General features: G+C 52.1%; 1 protein-coding gene across 3 annotated transcripts in view; it reads right to left on the bottom strand.

The window, feature by feature from the left end:
- Nucleotides 1–22943, bottom strand: part of mcf2la (mcf.2 cell line derived transforming sequence-like a) — a 250504-nt gene that overhangs the window by 203767 nt on the left and 23794 nt on the right. Inside the window, exon 1 of one of the 3 annotated variants that reach the window (XM_038802760.1) lies at nucleotides 11224–11428. The exons of the other annotated variants lie outside the window; for them this stretch is intronic. Within the exon in view, the coding sequence (XP_038658688.1) occupies nucleotides 11224–11290 (67 nt within the window). The 5' untranslated portion in view covers nucleotides 11291–11428. Of the gene's footprint in view, nucleotides 1–11223; nucleotides 11429–22943 lie in introns of those variants that run through there. 3 annotated transcript variants of the gene reach the window in all.

Raw genomic sequence — 22943 nt, 5'->3', positions numbered from 1 at the left:
CCGGCCCGCGATGGGCCAAAGTCCCGCCGCTGTCAGGCCTCTCACGCCGACGTGGTTTAAACCACCTCTGGTGCCGGCGGGAGCAGGCGGCGTGAGCAGGCCCCGGGGTTCGGGGGGGGCACGGGGCGATCTGACCCCGGGGGGTGCCCCCACGGTGGCCTGGCCCGCGATCGGGGCCCACCGATCGGCGGGCAGGCCTGTGCCGTGGGGGCACTTTTTTCCTTTCGCTGCCGCCACGGCCTCCACCATGGCGGAGGCGGAAGTCACCCCCTCCGGCGCATGCGCGGACTCACGCCGACCGGCGAAGGCCTTTCGGCCAGCCCTGACGCCGGTCGACTGGGTGCCAAAGGCCGTTGGCGCCAGTCGGCGGAGCGGGAGCCACTCCGGCGTGGGCCTAGCCCCTAAAGGTGCGGAGAATTCCACACCTTTGGGGAGGCCCGACGCCGGAGTGGGTCTCGCCACTCCGGTACGCCAGGACCCCCCCGCCCCGCCGGGTAGGGTTGAATCCCGGCCATGATTTTCCACTCACAATGCCATGCTGACAGTCCCAAATCAGTCCTTGCCTCTCTAAATGCCTGTAGATCCTGTCTCTCGGAATAGCTTCTAAAGACTCCCACCACGGACGCGAGGCTCACCGGTCTGTAGTTCCCAGACTTTTCCCCGAGGCCCTTCTTAAAGGCACAACATTTTTAACCCTCCAATCTTCAGGCACCTCATCTGTGGCTGTCGATGACTCAAATATTTCTGCTCGGGGACCCACCATTTCCTCCCCAGCCTTCCACAACGTCCTGGGATACATTTAATCAGATCCCGTGGAATTAGCTGCCTTGATGCGCTTTAAGACTTGCAGCACCTCCTCCTCTGTAATAGGTACACTCCTCAAGCCATCAGTAATTATTTCCCCAAGTTCCCTAACATCCATGTCTTTCTCAACAGTAAATACCAATGAGAAATATTCATTTAGGATCTCACCTACCTCATGTGGATGAGGTTGTAGATGACCTTGTAGATCCTTAAAAGGCCCTACTCTCTCCCTAGTTACTCTTTTGCCCTTTATGTATTTGTAGAAGCTCTTTGGATTCTCCTTTGTCTTATCTGCCAAAGCAATCTCATGTCCCCTTTTTGCCCTCCTGATTTCTCTCTACTCTACTCTGACAACCTCTTTACTATTCAAGGAATCCATTTGATTCCAGCTGCCTAGGCATGTTGTATGCCTCCTTCTTCTTTTTGACCAGGGCCTCAATATCCCCAGTCATCCAGGGTTCCCTACTTCTACCAGCCTTGCCCTTCACTCTAAAAGGAATGTGCTCACCCTGAACCCTGGTTAACACATTTGGAAAGCCTCCCACTTAGCAGCCGTCCCTTTGCCTGTCAACAGACTCCCCCAATCAACTTTTGAAAGATCCTGTCTAATACCATCAAAATTGGCCCAATTTAGAATGTCAACTTTTGGCCAGACCTATCATTCTCCATAGCTACCTTAAAACTATTGGAACTATGGTCACTGGTCCCAAAGCGATCCTTCACTGACACTTCTGTCACCTGCCCTTCCTTATTTCCCAAGAGGAGGTCACATTTTTCCCCCTCCTTAGTCGGGTCATCCACATGCTGACTGAGAAATTCCCCTTGAATACATTCAACAAACTTCTCTCCATCCAAGCCCCTAATGCTATGAATGTTGGGAAAGTTAAAGTCCCCAACTATTACCACCCTATTTTTCTTGCAGCTATCAGTAATCCCCCCTATATATTTGCTCCTCAATTTCCCGCTGACTATTTGGGGGCCTGTAACACAATCCTATAGCACAGTGGTTAGCACCATTGCTTCGCAGCGCCAGGGACCAGGATTCGATTCCCGGCTTGGGTCACTGTCTGTGCGGAGTCTGCACATTCTCCCCATGCCTGCGTGGGTTTCCTCCAGGTGCTCCGGTTTCCTCCCACAAGTCCCGAAAGACGTGCTCATTAGGTGAATTCGACATTCTGAATTCTCCCTCCATGTACCCGAACAGGCGCCGGAAATGTAGTGACGACAGGATTTTCACAGTAACTTCATTGCAGTGTTAATGTCAGCCTACTTGTGACACTAATAAAGACTATTATTATCAAAGTGATCTCTCCCTTCTTATTTTTCAGTTCTACCGATACAGACTCAGTGGGCGAACCCTCGTTATATCCCCTCTCAGTACTGCCGTGATATTTTCACTAATCAAAACTCCCCCTCCTCCCTTACCTCCTGTCCTATCTTTGCTGTAGCATCTGTACCCTGGAATATTCAGCTGCCAGTCCTGCCCCTCCCTTACCCACGTTTCAGTCATACCTATAATATCCCAGTCCCATTTTCCTATCCATGCCCAGAGTTCATCTGCCTTGCCCGCCAGGCCTCTTGCATAGAAATAAACGCAATTTAAACCAGACTTCCCTTGCTCTCTGCCCTGCTTTCTCACACTATCTATCCGGTCATATTTTGTACACTCTCCCTGTGTTTCATTTCTCTTTGCCTTACTGGACCCATTCACTGAGTTCTCAACAGTAACTGTACTCTGTACTGTGGCCCTTTTTGATTTTTGACTTTGGTTTCTCTGTTTCACTTTTCCCCTGATTGCCTTTTGTTTCTGTCCCCACTTTAATTCCCTGTGACTTCCTGCATCGGTTCCCATCCCCCTGCCACATTAGTTTAAAATCAGGTTAGTGATGGATGGATGGAAACTGTGACTTGTTTCTTTTGAGACACATCCATTTAATCGGCTGTATTACTCAAACTTTACCAAGTTAATACTCTTAAATAAATCAAGCAATTTTTGTAAAGCAGAATGATTTTGTTGAATTATGTTTTGAATGCTGCTCGATGTTTCATGGCAGGGTTTACATTCAGTGAGTATGAGTTTGAGTCCAAAATAGAAAATCTACCCAAAGGATTATATTTAAACAAGACCCAAAACGTTGGACACTTGTAATACTTTCCATAGTAGCAGACTATCCTCTTTGCTACTTTCATCTTACAAATAAAGCAGCCCCTCCCAGATCCGTATTAGTCTGTATTCAAACTCTAACTGGCCAGGTCGTTTAGCAACCAGATGATAAAAACTCATGTCATCACAAACAATTTCCTCATTTTCCAAAAACAGCTGGGAAATGCTGGCTGAGTGTACACACCCCTCACACACACACACACACAGACACACTCAGACACCCACACACACACAGACACCCACACACACTCAGACACCCACACAGACACACTCAGACACCCACACACACACAGGCACACACCCCTCACACACACACACACAGACACACAGACACACTCAGACACCCTCACACACACAGGCACACACCCCTCACACACACACACACACAGACACCCACACACACTCAGACACCCACACACACTCAGACACCCACACACAGGGGCACACACTCCTCACACACACAGGCACACACCCCTCACACACACAGGCACACACCCCTCACACACACAGGCACACACAGACACCCACACACACTCAGACACCCACCCCTCACACACACAGGGTCACACACCCCTCACACACCCCTCACACACGGGCACACACCTCTCACACACGGGCACACACCCCTCACACACACAGGCACACACCCCTTACACACGGGCACACACCCCTCACACACGGGCACACACACACTTAGCCACCCACACATACAGACACACACCCCTCACACACACAGGGGCAAACACCACTCACACACACAGGGACACACCCCTCACACACACAGGCACACACCCCTCACACACTGTGGTGAATGTGATTCACACCGGATTATAATCTGTATATACATGTGTCTGTATTGTAAGTGCAGTTGCACTACCTGACCACCAGGGGGAGTAGCTCTGGGAATGCTCGAGAATTGTACTGGGCTTCTCCCTTGGCTCCGCCTAGGACTCCTCCCCTGGAGCTGCTGTATAAAGATCAGTGCCACATGGTCAGCTGGCCAGTCCACCAAAAGTTCAATGGCTAACAGGCTGGCTCTGTTGTGAGTATATTAAAACCGCTATTCTAATCCGACAAGCACATGTCCGTAGAATTGTTGGTTCCAACAATTTAATGTACTCAGGAAACAGTCGAAGAAATCATGGAAGCAGCCCTCAAGCCCGGACGCCTAGAACTCGACCCACAGGATGCAGAGGCTAAGGAAATTGTTTCCCACTGGCTGAGATGTTTTAAAGCCTACCTGACAGAAGCCAGCACCGCCGGAACAACGGGGAACAAAAACTCAGCCTACTGCACGCGAGGGTAAGCCACAGAATCTCCACACAGCTGAATCCGGCCGGTTCTTACACCGCAGCGCAGGCAATATTGGACAAAATATACGTTAGGCCCATTAACGAGGTTTATGCACACCACGTGTTTACGACTCGCCGTCAGCGGCCTACAGAAACGCTAGCCGAGTTTGTAAGGGAATTGAACAATCTTTCCAATGACTGTAATTATCAAGCCATTACCACGGCTAAACGTAGGGAGCTTGCTGTGCGGGACGTTTTCGTGGCGGGCCTTAGGTCTAACTATGTGCGCCCAAGACTGCTAGAAAAGGGGGCCTTGGACTTAGACATTACTGTGGCGGCTGCTACCACTATGGAAGTTTCCTTCTGCAGCCTCACCTCATTTCCCGCGGACCCCGCAACCTCATCGTGGACCCCCTACCAACAGTCCCCCCAAGCCTGTGCCGCACGGCCCCCCAGCTACCGCGCTGCCAAAGCCAGTTACTCTGCTGCCCCAGCGAGCTACTCGGCTGCTCCAGCCTGCCATTTCTGTGGCCAAAGCCAGCACCCGCGGCAGCACTGCCCGGCCCATAACGCGACCTGCAGCAGCTGCGGGCGAAAAGGACACTATGCCAGAGTGTGTCTGGCGAAGAAATCCCCAGCCTCTAACTCTCCCACGGCTCAAAGCACTTGTTCCGCCCTAGCCTCTAACCCTCCCACGGCTCAAAGCACTCATTCCCTGAATTCACAGGCCTGCAGGCCCCGAAATGCTGCAGCCTGTATGCCGACTCCGCACCCACCCAACATGTGCGACTCATGGGGGCGGCCATCTTGGCAATCCTCCTCCATGCGGCCGTCCATGTGTGACTCATGGGGGCAGCCATCTTGGCAATCCTCCTCCATGCGGCCGGCCATGTGCGACTCATGGGGCAGCCATCTTGGCAATCCTCCTCCATGCAGCCGACCATGTGCGACTCATGGGGGCGGCCATCTTGGGATCCATCCCCTTCAAACTCTGAAACTCACCTCGACGACTACGAACTCAGAGGGCAGTCATCATGGGGCCACTCCAGCACAGCTGATCGAGCCGCCGACTACCCGCAACTCAGCGCAGTCACCCTGGATCAATCCTGCCCCAAGCACCTACGCAGTTCGATGGCAGAGGTCCAGATCAACGGGTACAGCACGCCATGCCTCTTTGACTCCGGGAGCACCGAGAGCTTTATACATCCAGAGCTGGTAAGGACGCTGTTCGCTTTCTATTTTTCCGGTGAGCAAAACTATCGCCCTCGCTTCGGGCTCCCACTCAGTCCAAATCCAAGGACGCACCGTTGCTACGCTCACAATTCGAGGCGCTAGTTATTCGAAATTTAAACTTTATGTCCTGCCCAACATCTGCACGCCACTCTTATTAGGCCTGGATTTCCCGTGCAACCTCAAGAGCCTCACCCTCAGCTTCGGCGGGCCCCTGCCCCCACTCACTATCTGCAGCCTTGCCACGCTGCGCATCTCCCCCCCTCCTCTCTTGGCCAATCTCACTCCAGATTGCAAGCCAGTAGCTACTCGCAGCAGGCGATACAGCCTACAGGATAGGGTCTTTATCCGATCGGAGGTCCGACGGCTGCTCAGTGAGGGGATCATAGAGGCCAGTAATAGTCCCTGGAGAGCTCAGGTGGTGGTCGTCAAGACCGGGGGGAAATTTTGCATGGTCGTCAACTATAGCCAGACCATAAATCGCTTTATGCTCCTAGACGCGTATCCCCTCCCCAGAATTGCAGACATGGTTAATCAGATCGCCCAATATCGGCTATTTTCCACGGTGGATCTGAAGTCTGCATACCACCAGCTCCCAATCCGCCCGGAGGACCGCCACTACATGGCATTCGAGGTCGATGGCCGCCTCTTCCATTTCCTCCGGGTCCCTTTCGGCGTCACTAACGGGGTCTCGGTGTTCCAACGAGCAATGGACCGAATGGTAGACCAGTACGGGCTGCGGGCCACGTTTCCGTATCTGGACAATGTTACCATCTACGGCTATGACCAGCAGGACCACAACGCCAACCTCCACCGTTTTCTCCAAACGGCACAGAAATTAAATCTCACTTATAACAAAGACAAATGCGTTTTCCGCACAAACAGACTGACCATCCTCGACTACGTCGTGGACAACAGAGTCCTGGGCCCAGACCCGGACCGCATGCGCCCTCTTAGAACTCCCCCTCCCTCATTGCCCCAAGGCCCTCAAACGGTGCTTGGGGTTCTTCTCATACTACACCCAGTGGGTCCCTCAATATGCGGACAAAGCCTGCCCACTCTTTAAGGCCACACGATTTCCCCTGTCAGCTGAGGCGCGCCAGGCCTTCAGCTGCATCAAGGAGGGCATCGCCAAAGCAGCCATGCAGGCGGTGGATGAATCCAGTCCATTTCAGGTTGAGAGCGACGCCTCAGAGGTAGCTCTAGCAGCCACTTTAAATCAGGCAGGGAGGCCCGTTGCATTTTTCTCCCGTACCCTCTCTGCTTCAGAACTCCGACACTCCTCAGTCGAGAAGGAAGCACAAGCCATCGTAGAGGCTGTTCGTCACTTGAGGCATTACCTCGCAGGTAGGAGGTTCACCCTCATTACCGACCAACGGTCAGTCGCCTTCATGTTTGACAACTCGCAAAGGGGCAAAATAAAAAATGATAAAATCCTTTGGTGGAGGATCGAACTCTCCACCTGAAGTTACGATATTAAATATCGACCGGGGAAGCTCAACGAACCCTCGGATGCCCTATCCCGCAGGACATGCGCCAGCGCGCAGATCAGCCGTCTGAAAGCCATCCACGTTGACCTCTGCCATCCAGGAGTCACCCGGCTCGCCCACTACATCAGAGCCCGAAACCTGCCTTTCTCCAACGAGGAGGTAAAAGCGGTCACCAGGGACTGCCCGATCTGTGCAGAGTGCAAACCACACTTCTATAGACCAGACAGGGCCCACCTGGTCAAGGCTTCTAGGCCCTCTGAACGCCTTGCGATCGATTTCAAAGGGCCACTCCCCTCCACTAACAAGAACATTTATTTCCTCAACATCATCGACGAGTTCTCCCGATTCCCTTTTGCCATTCCATGCCCTGATATGACCTCCCACACAGTCATTAGGGCCCTGCAGAGTGTCTTCACCCTGTTCGGTTTCCCCAGCTACCGGGGTTTGTCCTTTATGAGCGACGAGCTGCGTCAGTACCTGCTCGACAAGGGCCTCGCATCGACTACCAGCTACAACCCCAGGGGGAACGGACAGGTGGAGAGGGAGAACGCGACGGTCTGGAAGACTGTCCTACTGACCCTTCGGTCTAGAAAACTCCAGGTCTCCCAATGGCAAGAAGTCCTCCCAGATGCGCTCCACGCAATCAGATCCCTACTCTGTACAGCTACAAGTCAAACCCCTCACGAGCGACTCTTCATTTTCTCTAGGGGCACTACCACGGGAGTCTCACTTCCGGCGTGGCTGAGGACACCAGGCCCGGTCCTCCTGAAGAAGCACGTCAGGGGGCACAAAACTGACCCCCTTGTTGAAAAGGTGCGCCTCCTCCATTACAACCCCCAGTACGCATTCGTGGAGTTCCCGGACGGTCGCCAGGACACAGTATCCCTTCGGGACCTGGCACCCTGCTGGATCCAGCCCCCCCCCTACCCCCGCTGAGGAACCCCTTATCCTGTTCCCTATGCTGCTGCCCCCTCGCACCCCCGATTCCGCAAGCTCACCCCACTGGTTCCACACGCCAGAACCAGCCCGCCCCCAGTCTCCGGTCAAGCCAGAGGTGTATAAAATTCGGACGAGACCCGCCCCGGAGTCTGCCATCGTACCCCAGCTCTCAACACCCACCCAGCCACTGCAAGAGGCAGCAACCCCGGTGCTCCGCAGATCGAAAAGAACAATTCATCCACCGGACAGACTAACTCTGTGAGCCACCACCCCCGCTGGCCTCAATTTTTTTCACAGGGGGTGAATGTGGTGAATGTGATTCACACCGGATTATAATCTGTATATACATGTGTCTATATTGTAAGTGCAGTTGCACTACCTGACCACCAGGGGGAGTAGCTCTGGGAATGCTCGAGAATTGTACTGGGCTTCTCCCTTGGCTCCGCCCAGGACTCCTCCCCCTGGAGCTGCTGTATGAAGATCAGTGCCACATGGTCAGCCGGCCAGTTCACCAAAAGTTCAATGGCTAACAGGCTGGCTCTGTTGTGAGTATATTAAAACCGCTATTCTAATCCTACAAGCACGTGTCCGTAGAATTGTTGGTTCCAACACACACACACACACACACAGACACCCACACACACCCCTCACACATGGGCACAACCCCTCACCCACACACACAGACACCCACACACACTCAGCCACTCACACACAGGCACACACTCCTCACACACAGGCACACTCCCCTCACACAGACACACACATAAGACACCCTCACGCACTCAGACACCCACACACACAGGCACACACCCCTCACACACACAGGGGCACACACCACTCTCACACACATAGGCACGCACCCCTCACACACGGGCACACACCCTCACACACGGGCACACACCCCTCACACACACACAGACACACACCCCTCACACACACACACAGACACACACCCCTCACACACACACAGACACACACCCCTCACACACACACACAGACACACACCCCTCACACACATAGGCACACACCCCTCTTACATGGGCACATACAGACACCCACACACACTCTTCACACACAGAGACACCCACACACACAGAGACACCCATACAGAGACACTCACGCACCCCTCACACATACACAGACCCATACACACTCACAGCACACACCTCTCACATATACAGATACCCACACACACACAGGGACCCACCCATCACACACACAGAAACCCACACATACTAACAGGCACACACACCCCATACAAATACCCACACACCCCATACAAATACACGCAAACACACTCACGCACATAGCCCCACACAGACAACTACACACAGACACCTACACACAGACACCTACACACAGCCTCCCACACATAGCCCCCCACAAACCACATAGATACACTCACACCCCAACCCCCCTCCCCCACACAGACGCCCACACACATAGGCACAAACCCAAATACAGATACCCACACAGATAGCCCTGCACACACACGCACCCACACACCGATAACCAACCACACACAAATACCCACAGACACTCACACACAGACAACATGCCCACCCACCTGAACATATCAGATTATGTACTAATCAATTCCCTCATTATATTTGATATAAACAAAATACAATTTCTAGATTTAAGTGAAACACTTTGATCTATAGTCAGTGGGCACGACTTAATCAAAAAAAATCAGAGTCCGTTCTGAGTGGTATTAGTGGGGACAAGCTCCAGGAACGACCCCGGTATCTAACGGCACTTCTTGCTATTTTGACCCCAGCGGCAGAATGGCCCCCTAGACGTTAGGACTTAGCGTTAGTGCAGGGAGAGATCGGGATGCCATACTTGACCCACTGATGCGCTCGCCTGAACCATCCCCCAAGACACCTATAAAAGGGACCTTGGGGCCCCGCATCCCACCTCTCATGGGCAGGGTACCCCGGACCTGACCCCTGGTGTGGGCAAAATGCCAGCCTGGCACCATGGCAGTGCCCCTGTCCGTTTGGCAGTGCCAGGGTGGGACCCAGGTGGCACTGTCAGGGTGCCAAGCTGACATAGGCAAGGTGCCCAGATGACATTAGTGTGCAAGGGTGCCACCCAGCCCTGATGTCGACCACCCGGGGGCCTTCAATCACCTGGGAGCCCCCCCCCCCCCCACCCCCAAAAGTGCCATTCCACCTGGTCCCCATTTTCAGGCACCAGTGCTAAACGGCACTCAGCTGGTGTCTCCTCGGCAACACAGGTAGATCCTGGGAGCTGTATTCACCAGGCAATGGCAGAGTTAAGTGGCTTTTTAAGCTCACTTAACGATGCAAATCAGGGTCCTGACTACGATCGTGACATCTCACGAGATCTGGTTGGCACAACGACTGTTAGGGATCCTGGAAGAGCTCTGTCCCGGGACCTACCAGCCAAGTCCCATCCCGATTCCAGTGGGACGCAGCCGGTAAATCGCGCCCAGTATTTCCGAATGATTTTTTCTGTCCTTTTTAATATAGAGACAGGTCCTGTCCCATGGTCAGAGACCGGAGATGGGTCCTTTCCTATAGCAAGGGACCCTGGCAAGTCCTGTCTCACAGGACCATGTTTCTGGAACATACCTCTTCATTCACCTGAGGAAGGAGCAGTGCTCCGAAAGCTAGTGTTTGAAACAAACCTGGTGGACTTTAACCTGGTATTGTAAGACTTCTTACTGTCCCACGGTCAGAGACTGAGACGGGTCATGTCCGATAGTGAGGGACACTGGCAGGTCATGTCCCACAGTGAGATGAAGGGACAGGTCATGTCCGATAGTGAGGAACACTGGCAGGTCATGTCCCACAGTGAGATACCGGGCCAGGTCCTGTCCCACAGTGAGATACAGGGACAGGTCCTGTCCCACAGTGAGATACAGGGACAGGTCCTGTCCCACAGTGAGACACCGGGACAGGTCCTGTCCCACAGTGAGATACAGGGACAGGTCCTGTCCCACAGTGAGATACAGGGACAGGTCATGTCCGATAGTGAGGGATGCTGGCAGGTCCTGTCCTACAGTGAGACACCGGGACAGGTCCTGTAACTGTCAGAGACATGTCTTGTCCTGCAGTCAGGGACACAGTCAGGGATGCAATTAAGGGTTGGCAAGGTCATTACTTACTTTAAGTGATTTTGACTCCAGTTTTAGTGAATGAACAGTCACATCCCTCCACCAGACAAAGTTAAACCTGTGATTACTGGCCTCTCAGTTCCTGTGACACTTAACACCAGCAGTTATTCGATCTCTGTGTAACAGAGAGAGAAAGGAGCCGCATCCCCCACAACACACCTGTCATTTTCTCCAGTCGCAGCCACATTTCAGTAATACTCTTACACAACAAGGAAACTGGGTTCATCCTGGCAAAATCACAAGGTAAACAGCCCGTCCAGGAGCACGACAGCCCATCCCATCATTGAGTCCGTACGTGGGCAGCAGCAAGACTGATGTCTCACCCTCTACAACATTGAAGGGGATGAACTGAACACGGAACAGTGTCCGGGCAGGATCTCACAGGGACTGTCTGAATGTGGTGGGTTCTCCCGCTCACGGTTCTGAGGGTCCACTCACATCTGGTGACAGCCCTTCCCTCATAATTTAACAAGCCAAACATGCTCACGATTTCAAATCGTTAAGAGTAATCTTAATTAACAAAATAAACAGATGAAAGGCAAAGTGTGTGCCTTTTTAGTCGATAGTCTGAAACCTCCTTGAAGCTCCCCCCACTTTGGTAGGCAGCCTTAATGGAGTCAGGTGACATTATTCTTCCTGAAGGGAATTAAAAAACCACTGTGCCTTCCAATTGTGAATTCAAGCACCCTCACCTTTTATTAAGGTATGACCTGAAATATATTGGCAATATCTCAAAAGAAACTAGCCAGGCCAGTAGAACTGATAATCAGAAAATATTAAACAGCCCATTGCCTTATGATCAGCGTGTACATTCATAGATCAGAGATCATAGAATATACAGTGCAGAAGGAGGCCATTCAGCCCATCGAGTCTGCATCGGCCCATGGAAAGATCACCCTATCTAAGTCTACGGGGGCGATTCTCCGAGCCCCGCGCTGGGCAGGAGAATCATGCAACCGCGCCGCGACGCACTGACACCAGAGTGCGATTCTCCGAGGTGCGGAGAATCGGCGCAATTTGCACCAGCACATTTGGAGCGGCGCCGGCTATGGGACCCTGGAATCAGCGGGACTGCCAATTCTCCAGCCTGCATAGACTGAGCGGCCGCGCAGATACGACAGAGTCCTGCCGGCGCCATTCACCCCTGGTCACTGCCGACGGGAACTCTGCGGGAACGGTCGGGGGAGCGGCCTGTAGGGGGGGTGGGGGAGGGGGCTCCTTCACCGGGGGGGGGTGCCTCCGATGAGGGCTGGTCGGCGATTGTGGCCCATCGATCGGCGGGCCGGTATCTCCCCTCCCCCCAGGCCTACTTCATGGCGCGGCCGGACCCCGAACACCGACCCCATGTTGGTCGGGGCCGGCGCGCAAAGACGTCCCCCGCGCATGCGCTGATTGGTGCGGTGCAGGAGTGTGGAGCGGCGTGAACAGCTCCAGCGTCATGCTGCCCCCCTGTGGGGGCCAGAATCTGTCATACTCGGGCCCGGTTCGTGCCGTCGTGAAACGCAACGGCGTTCATGACGGCACGAACACTTGGGCCCAATATTGGAGAATCGCCCCCTTACATCTCCACCCTATCCCCGCAACCCAATAATCCCATCTAACGTTTGTGGACACTAAGGGCAATTTATCATGGCCAATCCACCTAACCTGCACATCTTTGGACTGTGGGAGGAAACCAGAGCACCCGGAGGAAACCCACACACTCCGCACAGCCAGTTACCCAAGCTGGGAATCGAACCTGGGACCCTGGCGCTGTGAAGCAACTGTGCTAACCACTATGCTACCGTGCTGCCCTTTAGATTTGAAAATTCCTTTTAGATTTGGGGTGGATAGAATTATCTCCAGACAGCACACTTTAAATACCATCTACTGAGGAAAAAAATATAATACAATAGGTAGAATTTTGCAAAATAATACATAAATCCCAACGATACATCAGGCTGCAACCAAGATAGGGTACGGAACTGAACTTTCCTCATTGCCACAGCCACATTTCTCTATATTATGGTAAGCTGTAAACCCTGCTTTGAGCTGTAAACTGAACAATGGTGTGATTCACAGTCGGTTTTCAATAGTGAAAATGGCTTCTTGCAATGTTTGCCTGATTATCGGTTGCTGCTCCCAATAATCCTGCCCAGATCATATGAAGTTGAAAGTATTGATTCCTTTGTTGGTGCTAGCAATTCCTCCAGTCTCTTGGAAAGGCTGAAACACTGACAGGCACCTGACAACTGTGACAGGCTCCAGGATTGGCCTGGAGTCTCCAGGATTTGAAGACCAATCTCTGGGACGCTGTGGTGGGCAACCCTGGTGTATCGGCTGGATTCGTCCACCCTGCCCGCTGCAAGATCGCCACAGGCGAGACACGGATAATGGAAAAGTCCATTGACCTCGGCCGGGATTCTCCAGTGACCGGACAAGCGCAGCCAGAGAATCCCGCCCATTGTTTCTTTTTCTCATTTTCTTTGGACATTTATTTTTATTATAAAAATATTGAAAACAAGTGGGGGGGGGGGGTGAAGATAGAGGGAGAAGGTTGTTTCCCTGACAGTCAAGTTTTGTGCAATTGGGTAATGAATCATTTTGCTTTCCAGTTGCTGTAGGAAGGCCGTAAGTCCAAAGAATGGATCTGTTGGCCGATCAATGGCGAGAACGAGGAGACAAGATACGTGATGAAACAACCAGGAATACATCAACAATAAATAAATAATCTTTATTGTCACAGGTAGGCTTACACAACACTGCAATGAAGTTACTGTGAAAAGCCCCTAGTCGCCATATTCCGGCACCTGTTCAGGTACACAGAGGGTGAATTCACAATTCTCAGCTGGTACGGGAATTGAACCCGCGCAGCTGGCCTTGTCCTGCATCACAAACCAGCTGTCAAGCCCACTGAACTAAACCAGCCGTGAGCAATCACTAGATGTGCACTATTTAACATCACATGGAATGTGCTCGTATCCAGACAGACTCAACTAAGGCACATAGTGCCCCGACGGATGGGAAAGGCCACTGTTTCTTACACACTGTGGGGTGGGAAGGAAGATGAGAAAATACACCAGCTTTCTGGAGCAGTATAGATAGATTATTAAAATGTTATAAACATAATTAAAAAGGTTCATGGCATTCAGACAGTTCTATCTGGAGGACGAGGATACAAAAGGGGTAGAGGTCATGGCTCACTTATAGAAAGTCCAGGTTACACCACTCCTTGGGCAGCATTGGCTGGCGGGAGCGGGGGGGGGGGGGGGGGGCGGGAGGGGCGCTGCTCATTTCACCTCCACCCATGGATGGAGTGCCAGCCGGAAGGTAAAGGGGATGGCTAAAGCAGTCGCTTGATTTGCAAAGTAGCCGAGTCGCTAACATCAGCACTCATTAGCCGAATACCGTGCCTCTATTTGGTCAGAACATACACACACGCATGCACACCACCCCTCTAGCTCCCTGTCCAAGCAAACATCACTCCTCCCCTTGGCCTACATGCCACCCCATATTGATCTATTCAGCCCACCCAAGGTACGACTCCCATTAAGAAGGCTGATCTTGAAAAATCCTCCCACGCAGGACTGCAACGCAAATTCCACCTGGACAAATGAATGGGAATCATTGGACACAACAAATAAGAACCGGGTCTCACAGGCCAGCATGTGGCGCAGTGGTTAGCACTGGGACTACGACGCTGAGGGCCCTGGGTCACTGTCTGTGTGGCGTCTGCACATTCTCTCCATATCTGCGTGGGTTTCACCCCATGGTTTCACCCACAGGCAGGCTCAGTTGTAAGTCGATTAAAGCTACAGTTTACTTCTACTCGTGTCTTGAGTGAATTGATGGTCACATCAATTTAATCGACTTAAAAAACCACCATGGAATCAGCCCTCAAACCTGACCGACTGGAACTCGATTCACAGGCCGCAGAAGCGAAGGAAATATTTCTGCATTGTCTTCGGTGCTTCAAGGCCTACCTGGCTGCTACCTCCGCTGTTACTGAAGAGCAGAAACTCAGTCTTCTACACGCACGGGTGATCCATTGCATTTCTACTCAACTTGATAGTACCGACTCGTACACCGAAGCCCTCGCAATACTCGACCGCCTGTACGTGCAGCCCATAAATGAAGTTTACGCGCGGCATATTTTTACTACCCGCCGCCAGCGCCCTGCAGAGTCGCTAGAAGACTACCTGCGTGATACAAAAGCTCTAGCACGAGAATTCTGACAGCTTGGAGGAAAATGCCCGCAACTCGCCTGGGAGCTGTCTATGCTGCCCTCCATACAGGACTATGTGCCGAACCTTTGACAGGGCTGGCTCCGTCTGGGTCCACTCACGGATCTGTGATGCCGTGACAGGCAAGGTGTCCATAAAATTTAGGGTTGCAACCACCTCACCGGTAGTGGGTGTCACAAATGGGGCCGGTCGATAAAGGCAATCGGCTCAGTGTGTCGGCATTCGCTATCTGGGTTCCTGGTTTGTGCTCCGGAGAATACTTGTAGGCAGCGAGCAACATAGCCCAGCGCTGGATCCGTGCGGAAGCAATGGGCGGTATTGGCTTATCCTCTCAGAAAAGTCCCAGCAGAGGCTTCTGATCAGTCACGATAGTGAAGTGGCGGCCATACACATACTGGTGGAAACGTTTCAACACAAAGACCACTGCCAGGCCCTCCTTCTCGATCTGCGTGTACTTTCTTTTCACTGCAGTCAATGTGTGGGAGGCGAAAGCTATCGGCCGCTCGGCCCCGTTCTCCATCTTGTGGGACAGGACGGCCCCAATACCGTACGGGGATGCATCACATGTGATGAGCAAAGGCTTTCCAGGATCATAGTGGGTTAGTAACCCAGACAACGACAATTGTTTTACCCGCCGGAAAGCGGTTTCTTGCTGCTGACCCCAAACCCAGGTGTGATTCTTCTTTAGCAGAAGGTGCAACGGGGCCAGCGTAGTTCCAGATTGGGGAGGAACTTCCCGTAATAGTTTACGAGGCCGAGGAAAGAACGAAGATGCAAAGTGTCTTTCGGGGCGGGGGCCTGTTGAATTGCGCGCACCTTCTCTGCGACGGGGTGCAAACCTTTGCAATCCACCCGATAACCCAGGTATACTACTTCCTTCACCAGAAAGACGCACTTTGTGCGGCGTAAACTGACTCCAGCCTCCAAAAAGCGGCTAAGGACAGCCTCTAAATTTTCCAAATGTTCCTGCTCCGACATCCCTGTAATCAAAATGTCATCTAAGTAGACAGCGACACGCGGTAAACCTCTCAAAATGCCCTCCATGACGCGCTGGCATGGGCAAACGTGTATATTCATACAGGCCCCGGTGTGTATTAATCGTTACATATGGCCAGGAGGCAGGGTCCAGCTCCAACTGTAGGTAGGCGTGACTCATTCTAATTTGGTGAACGAGAGTCCGCCTGCAAGCTTCACGTAGAGATACTCTATGCGAGGCATTGGGTATCGGTCAAGTTGGGATGCCGCATTCACTGTAAGTTTATAGACGCCACACAAGCGAACTGTGACATCTGGCTTCATTACAGGTACAATTGGTGCTGCCCAGTCAGCGAAACGGACAGGCTTGATGATACCCAAAGTCTCCAAAGTAGTGAGCTCCGCTTCTACCTTCTCAAGCAAGGCGTAAGGCACTAGGCGCACCCGGAAATAGCGCGCGTGGCTCCTGGTTCGACTTGGATACGGGCTACGGCCCCTTTTATTTTCCCCAAAGCGGGCTGGAATACATCTGGGTATCGTCCTAGCACCTCAGTCAACCCTCCAGAAACTGTTTGGAGGATGTGCTGCCACTGCAGCCGCAAATAATGCAAACAGTCCTGATCCAACAGGCTGGGCCCGTGGCCGTGCACCACGATAAGTGGGAAACAACCCTCCTGGCATCCATAAACAACAGGGACTAACGTTGGACTATCGTGGACGGGGTTGGGTTAAAATGTTCATCACTAAGTTCATCAAATGTTTTGGTGTTCAGTGCAGCTGGGTAGTTAAGGCTCCTAATCATCCCAAACGTATGCAGGCCACAGGCCCCAGCCAGTGGTAAGCAGGCAGGTTATAACATTTATTCAGAAATCAATTACAGGTAACCAATATAATTCAAAAACTGGCCTGTATAATTTTCTTAAGTCAATTTCAGTTTTTTTAAAAAATTGGTTTACTCAGAGAAGGTAACTGGGGCGGAATTCTCCGACCCCTCCGGGGGGGGGGGGGGGGGGGGGGGGGGGGGGGGGGGGGTGGGGGGGGGGGGGGTGTCGGAGAATCGCCCGGGGCCGGCGTAAATCCCGCACACGCCATGGCCGGAATTCTCTGCCACCTGGGAATCGGCAGGGGCCGGTCGGCGGGCCCCCCGCGGCAATTCTCCAGCCCGCAATGGGCCGAAGTCCCACCACTGACAGGCCATTCCCGCCGGCGGGAATCAAAGCACCTCTGGTGCCAGCGGGAGCAGGCGGCACGAACGGGCCCCAGGATCCAGCGTTCACGCCGTCTGGCAGGGCACCAAAGGCCATTCGCGCCGGTTGGCGGGGCGCCAACCACTCCGGCGCGGGCCTAGCCCCTAAAGGTGCGGAGAATTCCGCACCTTTTGGGGAGGCCCGACGCCGGAGTGGTTCTCGCCACTCCGGTACGCCGGGACACCCCGCCCCACCCGGTTGGGGAGAATCCCGGACCTGGTCACTAATCCAAAATGCTAAAGTTTGGTAATAAGCCCACCTTCAGTTTGATCAAACTGCACCAAGTTACCACTCAAACATATCAAGGATTCATTTTAAAAAGGACTTTTATTTCAATCACATCCTAAAACACTGCCCAATTTCACTGGCTCACAGGAGATTTTGCCATTTGGCAAGATGAAAGTTCATTTCAGCGGGAATGTGGGAAAAAAAACGTGTCAAAACTAGCAAACTTTTGAGTGCAATTTTTACCCCAAAAACTGCTCATGTGTGGAAACTCTTCTATCTAATACTTATTGTCAAATATCTAGTCTAAAGATGTGTAGATTAGGTGGATTGGCCATAATAAATTGCCCTTAGTGACCAAAAAAAGGTTAGGAGGGGCTAGTGGGTTACTGGGATAGGGTGGGTGAGGGCTTAAGTGGGTCGGCGCAGACTAGATGGGCCAATTGGCCTCCTTCTGTACTTCTGCACTGTATGTTCTATGTTCACACAACGTTATAAGAACTGGACACAACAAGCCTGCAAGTGGCCTCCATGTGCAGACTGAAGAACTCACTTGCAGTATTGGGTCAATTATAAAGCAGAAGGCCACCATATTTTGCTTGAGTGAACATAGTAACAATGAGTGAATTTTAACTTATCTTGCCATCATCCTTGTCAGAAATGAAACAAAGCTCTCACATCAACCGTATTAGCAAGTTAAATGCACTTTCTGACAAACACTCTCATAAAACCCAGTCAAAATACATTTAAAGTAAGAGCCCTCATGTTCAACTGTCTTACCAGCTCTCAATAGGAGGAGCTGGGGATAAAGAAAGTAGACCTCATGACTGGGACTTACATGGACTTGATTTTAACTGAAAAATAACTTCAAAAGAGATGGTTCAACATTCATTGGTTGTCCACTGCAGCAGTGACAGAGGGTCAGCCGATATTAACTTTTGTCCAGAATAATACTATAGAGGACAAATGTGAAGAGTAGTTACTGCCTACTCAGAGATCAAGTTCACAGGCTGATGGTCCACAATTCAAGAAGTAAACACTCTAAACACTTTTCCCAGGTGTCCTTACTCACTGGACAGGATGTCATAGGTTTGACCTCTGATTCCAAAAGCTCCAACCTATGTCCCCCCTGTTGTTCGCACTTGCCAATTGAGCAGCCAGTCAAATTGGATACCACCTTAAATGGAATCAGCTTCCCTGACAGCATGAATGTAGCCAACCAACATATTACAGCCATTTTTGTCAGAGGACCATGTCCAAGAAGCTCATTGTAATAATCCTCATGAGACCCACGGGGATGATCCAATTGATCTCCTCGTGGGGCTCATGAAACACAAGCTCTCATGCTGAGGGGCGGAGGCCTAGCAGCTGGGACATGTGAACTAGGCACTTAAAAACCTGGATTGGAGCCAGCAGATCGATAGTCCCGGCTGGGACTGAATTGTTGCGTGTCATATTGTGGTCTTTATTTTTGTTTGACTGAATAAGCCTTTGTTATTAAACCTTCTTGGCACTCCTGTGGATATTATACTGGCAATGGGTGTAAATGGAGCTGCCGGCTGCGATTCTGGATGTCCGGACCACGTTTGAATTGCGCTGCAAGAGAGCAAGGTCAGAACAAGTTTTAAAATGCCACTTTTTTGGAGACCTGGCGGAGAAGATTGGGCCCTGTACGCTGAACAGATGCGCTACCTTTTTCAGGCAAATGCCATTACAAGAGACGACTTACAAAAGGTGATACACCCGATTGTCTGTGGAGTCCCTACGTTTAGCGTCATCTACCTTTTTTAAAATATTTCTTTATTCTCCTCCTTTTTCACATTTTCTCCCCAATTTACACCCACCAACAATAAACAATAATCAGTAACAAATATGCCAATCCCCATATCAATAACAACGATCCCATCCTCCCACCAAACCCAAAACATTCACCCACATGTTCACATAAACAACTGACAAAAAGGAATCAGGAATCCCCATAGTCCCCATTAACACCCATCGCTCCCCCCTCCCCCCCAGCCCTCCCACCCACCCACCCCCAACTAATGTTCGATGTTACCCAGTTCTTGAAAGTGCATAATGAATAATGCCCATGAATTGTAGAACCCCTCCATCCTTCCCCTCAGTTCAAACTTAACCTTCTCAAGAGTCAAGAATTCCAACAGGTCCCCTCGCCACGCCAGGGCACAGGGTGGAGAGGCCGCTCTCCATCCCAGCAGGATCCACCTTCAGGCGATCAACGAGGCAAAGGCTACAACATCTGCCTCCGCACCCGTTTCCAACCCCGGCTGGTCTGACACCCCGAATATGGCCTCCAGGGTCCAGTTTCACGTGCACCACTTTAGAAATTATCCTAAAAACCTCCTTCCAGTAATCCTCTAGCTTGGGACAGGATCAAAACATATGAGCGTGGTTAGCGGGGTTCACCCCGCAACGTTCACACATATCTTCTACTCCTTCGAAGAATCGGCTCATCCTCGCCTTCGTGAGGTGCGCCCTGTACATCACCTTCAGCTGTATCAGTCCCAACCTCGCACATGAGGTGGAGGCATTCACTCTCCGGAACACTTCACACCAGAACCCCTCCTCCATATTCTCTCCCAACTCTTCCTCCCACTTTGCTTTGATCCCTTCCAGCGGTGCCTTCTCCTCCTCCAAAATAGCTCCATAGACCACTGACACAACTCCCTTCTCCAGTCCCCCTGTCGTCAGCACCTCCTCCAGCAATGTGGAGGCCGGCTCCTCCGGGAGGTTCTGTATCTCCTTTCTAGCAAAATCTAGAACCTGCATATATCTAAACTTTTCCCCCTGCTCCAGCCCATACTTCACTTCCAGCTTCTTCAATCCTGCAAACCGACCCCTAAAAAACAAATCCTTTAGTGTCTTAATCCCCTTCTCCTCTCATTTCTGGAAATTTCCATCCCACCTCCCTGGCTCAAATTTGGGTTCCCCCAAATCGGAATTTCCCATGGCCCTGCCCCCGACCCGAAGTGTTGGCGGAACTGACACGTATAACAGCAAGTCATTGACATATAAGGACACCCTTTGCTCTATCCCCCCCCCCCCCCCCCCCCCCCCCCCCCCCCCCCCCACTATTCCTTTCCATACCCCCGAACTTCTTAATGCGATGGCCAACAGCTCAATCGCAAGTGCGAACAACAGGGGGGACATAGAACATCCCTGCCTCATCCCACGGTGGAGAGAAAAGTATCTCGAGCTGGTGTTGTTTGTGTGGACACTCGCCCTCGGCTCCTTATATAGTAGCTTTACCCAGTCCACAAATCTTGGTCCAATCCCAAACCCCTCCAGAACTGCCATCAAGTACCCCCATTCTACCCAGTCGAACGCCTTCTCAGCTTCCAATGCCAGAACCACCTCTGTTTCCTTCCCCTCTGCCGGTGCCATAATGACATTTAATACCCTTCTAATGTTTGAAAAAAGCTGCCTCCCTCTCACGAACCCCGTCTGATCTTCACCTATCACCTTCAGTACCGTTGCCAATATTTTTGCGTCCATATTCAGAAGTGATATGGGCCTATACGACCCACACTCCGTTGGATCCTTATCTTTTTTTAGCAACAGGGAGATCAATGCCTGCCCCGAGGTTTGTGGCAACACCCCCTTGCCTATCGCCTCTTCAAACATCCCCACCATCAGGGGTGCCAGCTTATCCTGAATTTTGTATAATATTCCACCGGAAACCCATCCGGCCCTGCCACCTTCCCTGACTGCATCCTCCCAATAGCATCCTTTATCTCCTGCTCCCCCATCGCTCCTTCTAATGTAGCCCTGTCCCCCTCCCCTCGCCTAGGGTACTCCATCCCATATAGAAATTCCTGCATCGCCCAGTCTCCCCCAGGTGGCTCTGACCTGTACAACCTCTCATAAAATTCCTCAAAAACCTTGTTAATCAGATCCGGCGCCACCACCAACTTCCCTGCCCTATCCCTCACCTGTACAAATTCCCTTGCCACTGCTTCCCTTCGGAGCTGACCTGCTAACAGCCTTATCTCCATGTTCATAAACTGCACCTCTTGCCCGCCTGAATTGGCGCACCGCCTTCCTGGTAAATAGTTGGTCAAAGCTCGTCTGTAGCTCCTTCCTCTTTTCCAGCTTTGCTGGGTCCCCATCTTCTGCACAACTCCTATCTGCCTCCAACATCTCGTCTATTACCCTCTGCCACTCCAACCTCTCCTCCTTGTCCACCCTGGCCTTAAACAAAATCACCTCACCCCTCACCACCGCCTTTAGAGCCTCCCAGACGACCACCTTCGACACCTCACCTGTACAGTTGAAATCTACATATTCCTTAATTACCTTTTCAATTTTGTCACAGAACACTTCGTCCCCCAAAACTCCCACATCCAATTTCCGCCCTGGTCTCTGCGCTACCCCCTTCTCCAGGACCATATCCACCCAATGCGGAGCATGATCTGACACTGCAATTGCCGAGTATTCTGACCCCTTAACCCCAGCCAGCAAAGCCTTCTCCACCACGAAAAAGCCGATCCGCGAATATCCCTTGTGGACTGCTGAGAAAAACGAGTACTCCCGCTCCCTCAGGTGCAGAAACCTCCAAGGGTCCACCCCTCCCATTTCCACCATTAGCCCGGCTAACGCCTTCGCCCCCCCCCCCCCCTCGATGGGGCCAGTGAACGCGGCCGTGACCTGTCCAACCTTGGCTCCTGCACCAAGTTCCAGTCCCCCCCCCCCCCCCCCCCCCCCCCCTCCCCCCCTCCCCCCTCCCCCCACTATCAGTTTGTGTGTGTCCAAGTCGGGGATGGCCCCAAACACCTTCTTCACGAATCCCACAGCGTCCCAATTGGGACCATATACATTTAACAGCGCCACTAATCTCCCCTCCAGCACCCCTGTCACAATCACATATCTACCCCCTGATCTGCAACCACATTCTCCATCTAGAACTGTGCTCTTTTGCTGATCATTACCACTACCCCTCGAGCCCTTCCGTCAAGTCCAGAGTGAAACACCTGACTAACCCAGCCCTTTTTAAGTCTCACCTGGTCCTTCACCCTCAAGTGAGTCTCCTGCAGCATTACTATGTCGGCTTTCAAACTTTTAAGATGCGCAAGCACTCTTGATCTCTTGACCGCACCTCCTAACCCCCCTCACATTCCATGTGACTATCCTAAATGGGGGTCTCTCACCCCCCCCCCACCCTTCTTAACCACCATCATCATACCACCGG

Source organism: Scyliorhinus canicula, chromosome 7 (genome assembly GCF_902713615.1).
Source record: "Scyliorhinus canicula chromosome 7, sScyCan1.1, whole genome shotgun sequence".
NCBI lineage: Eukaryota > Metazoa > Chordata > Chondrichthyes > Carcharhiniformes > Scyliorhinidae > Scyliorhinus > Scyliorhinus canicula.
This window is presented reverse-complemented; position numbering and strand designations above follow the sequence as displayed.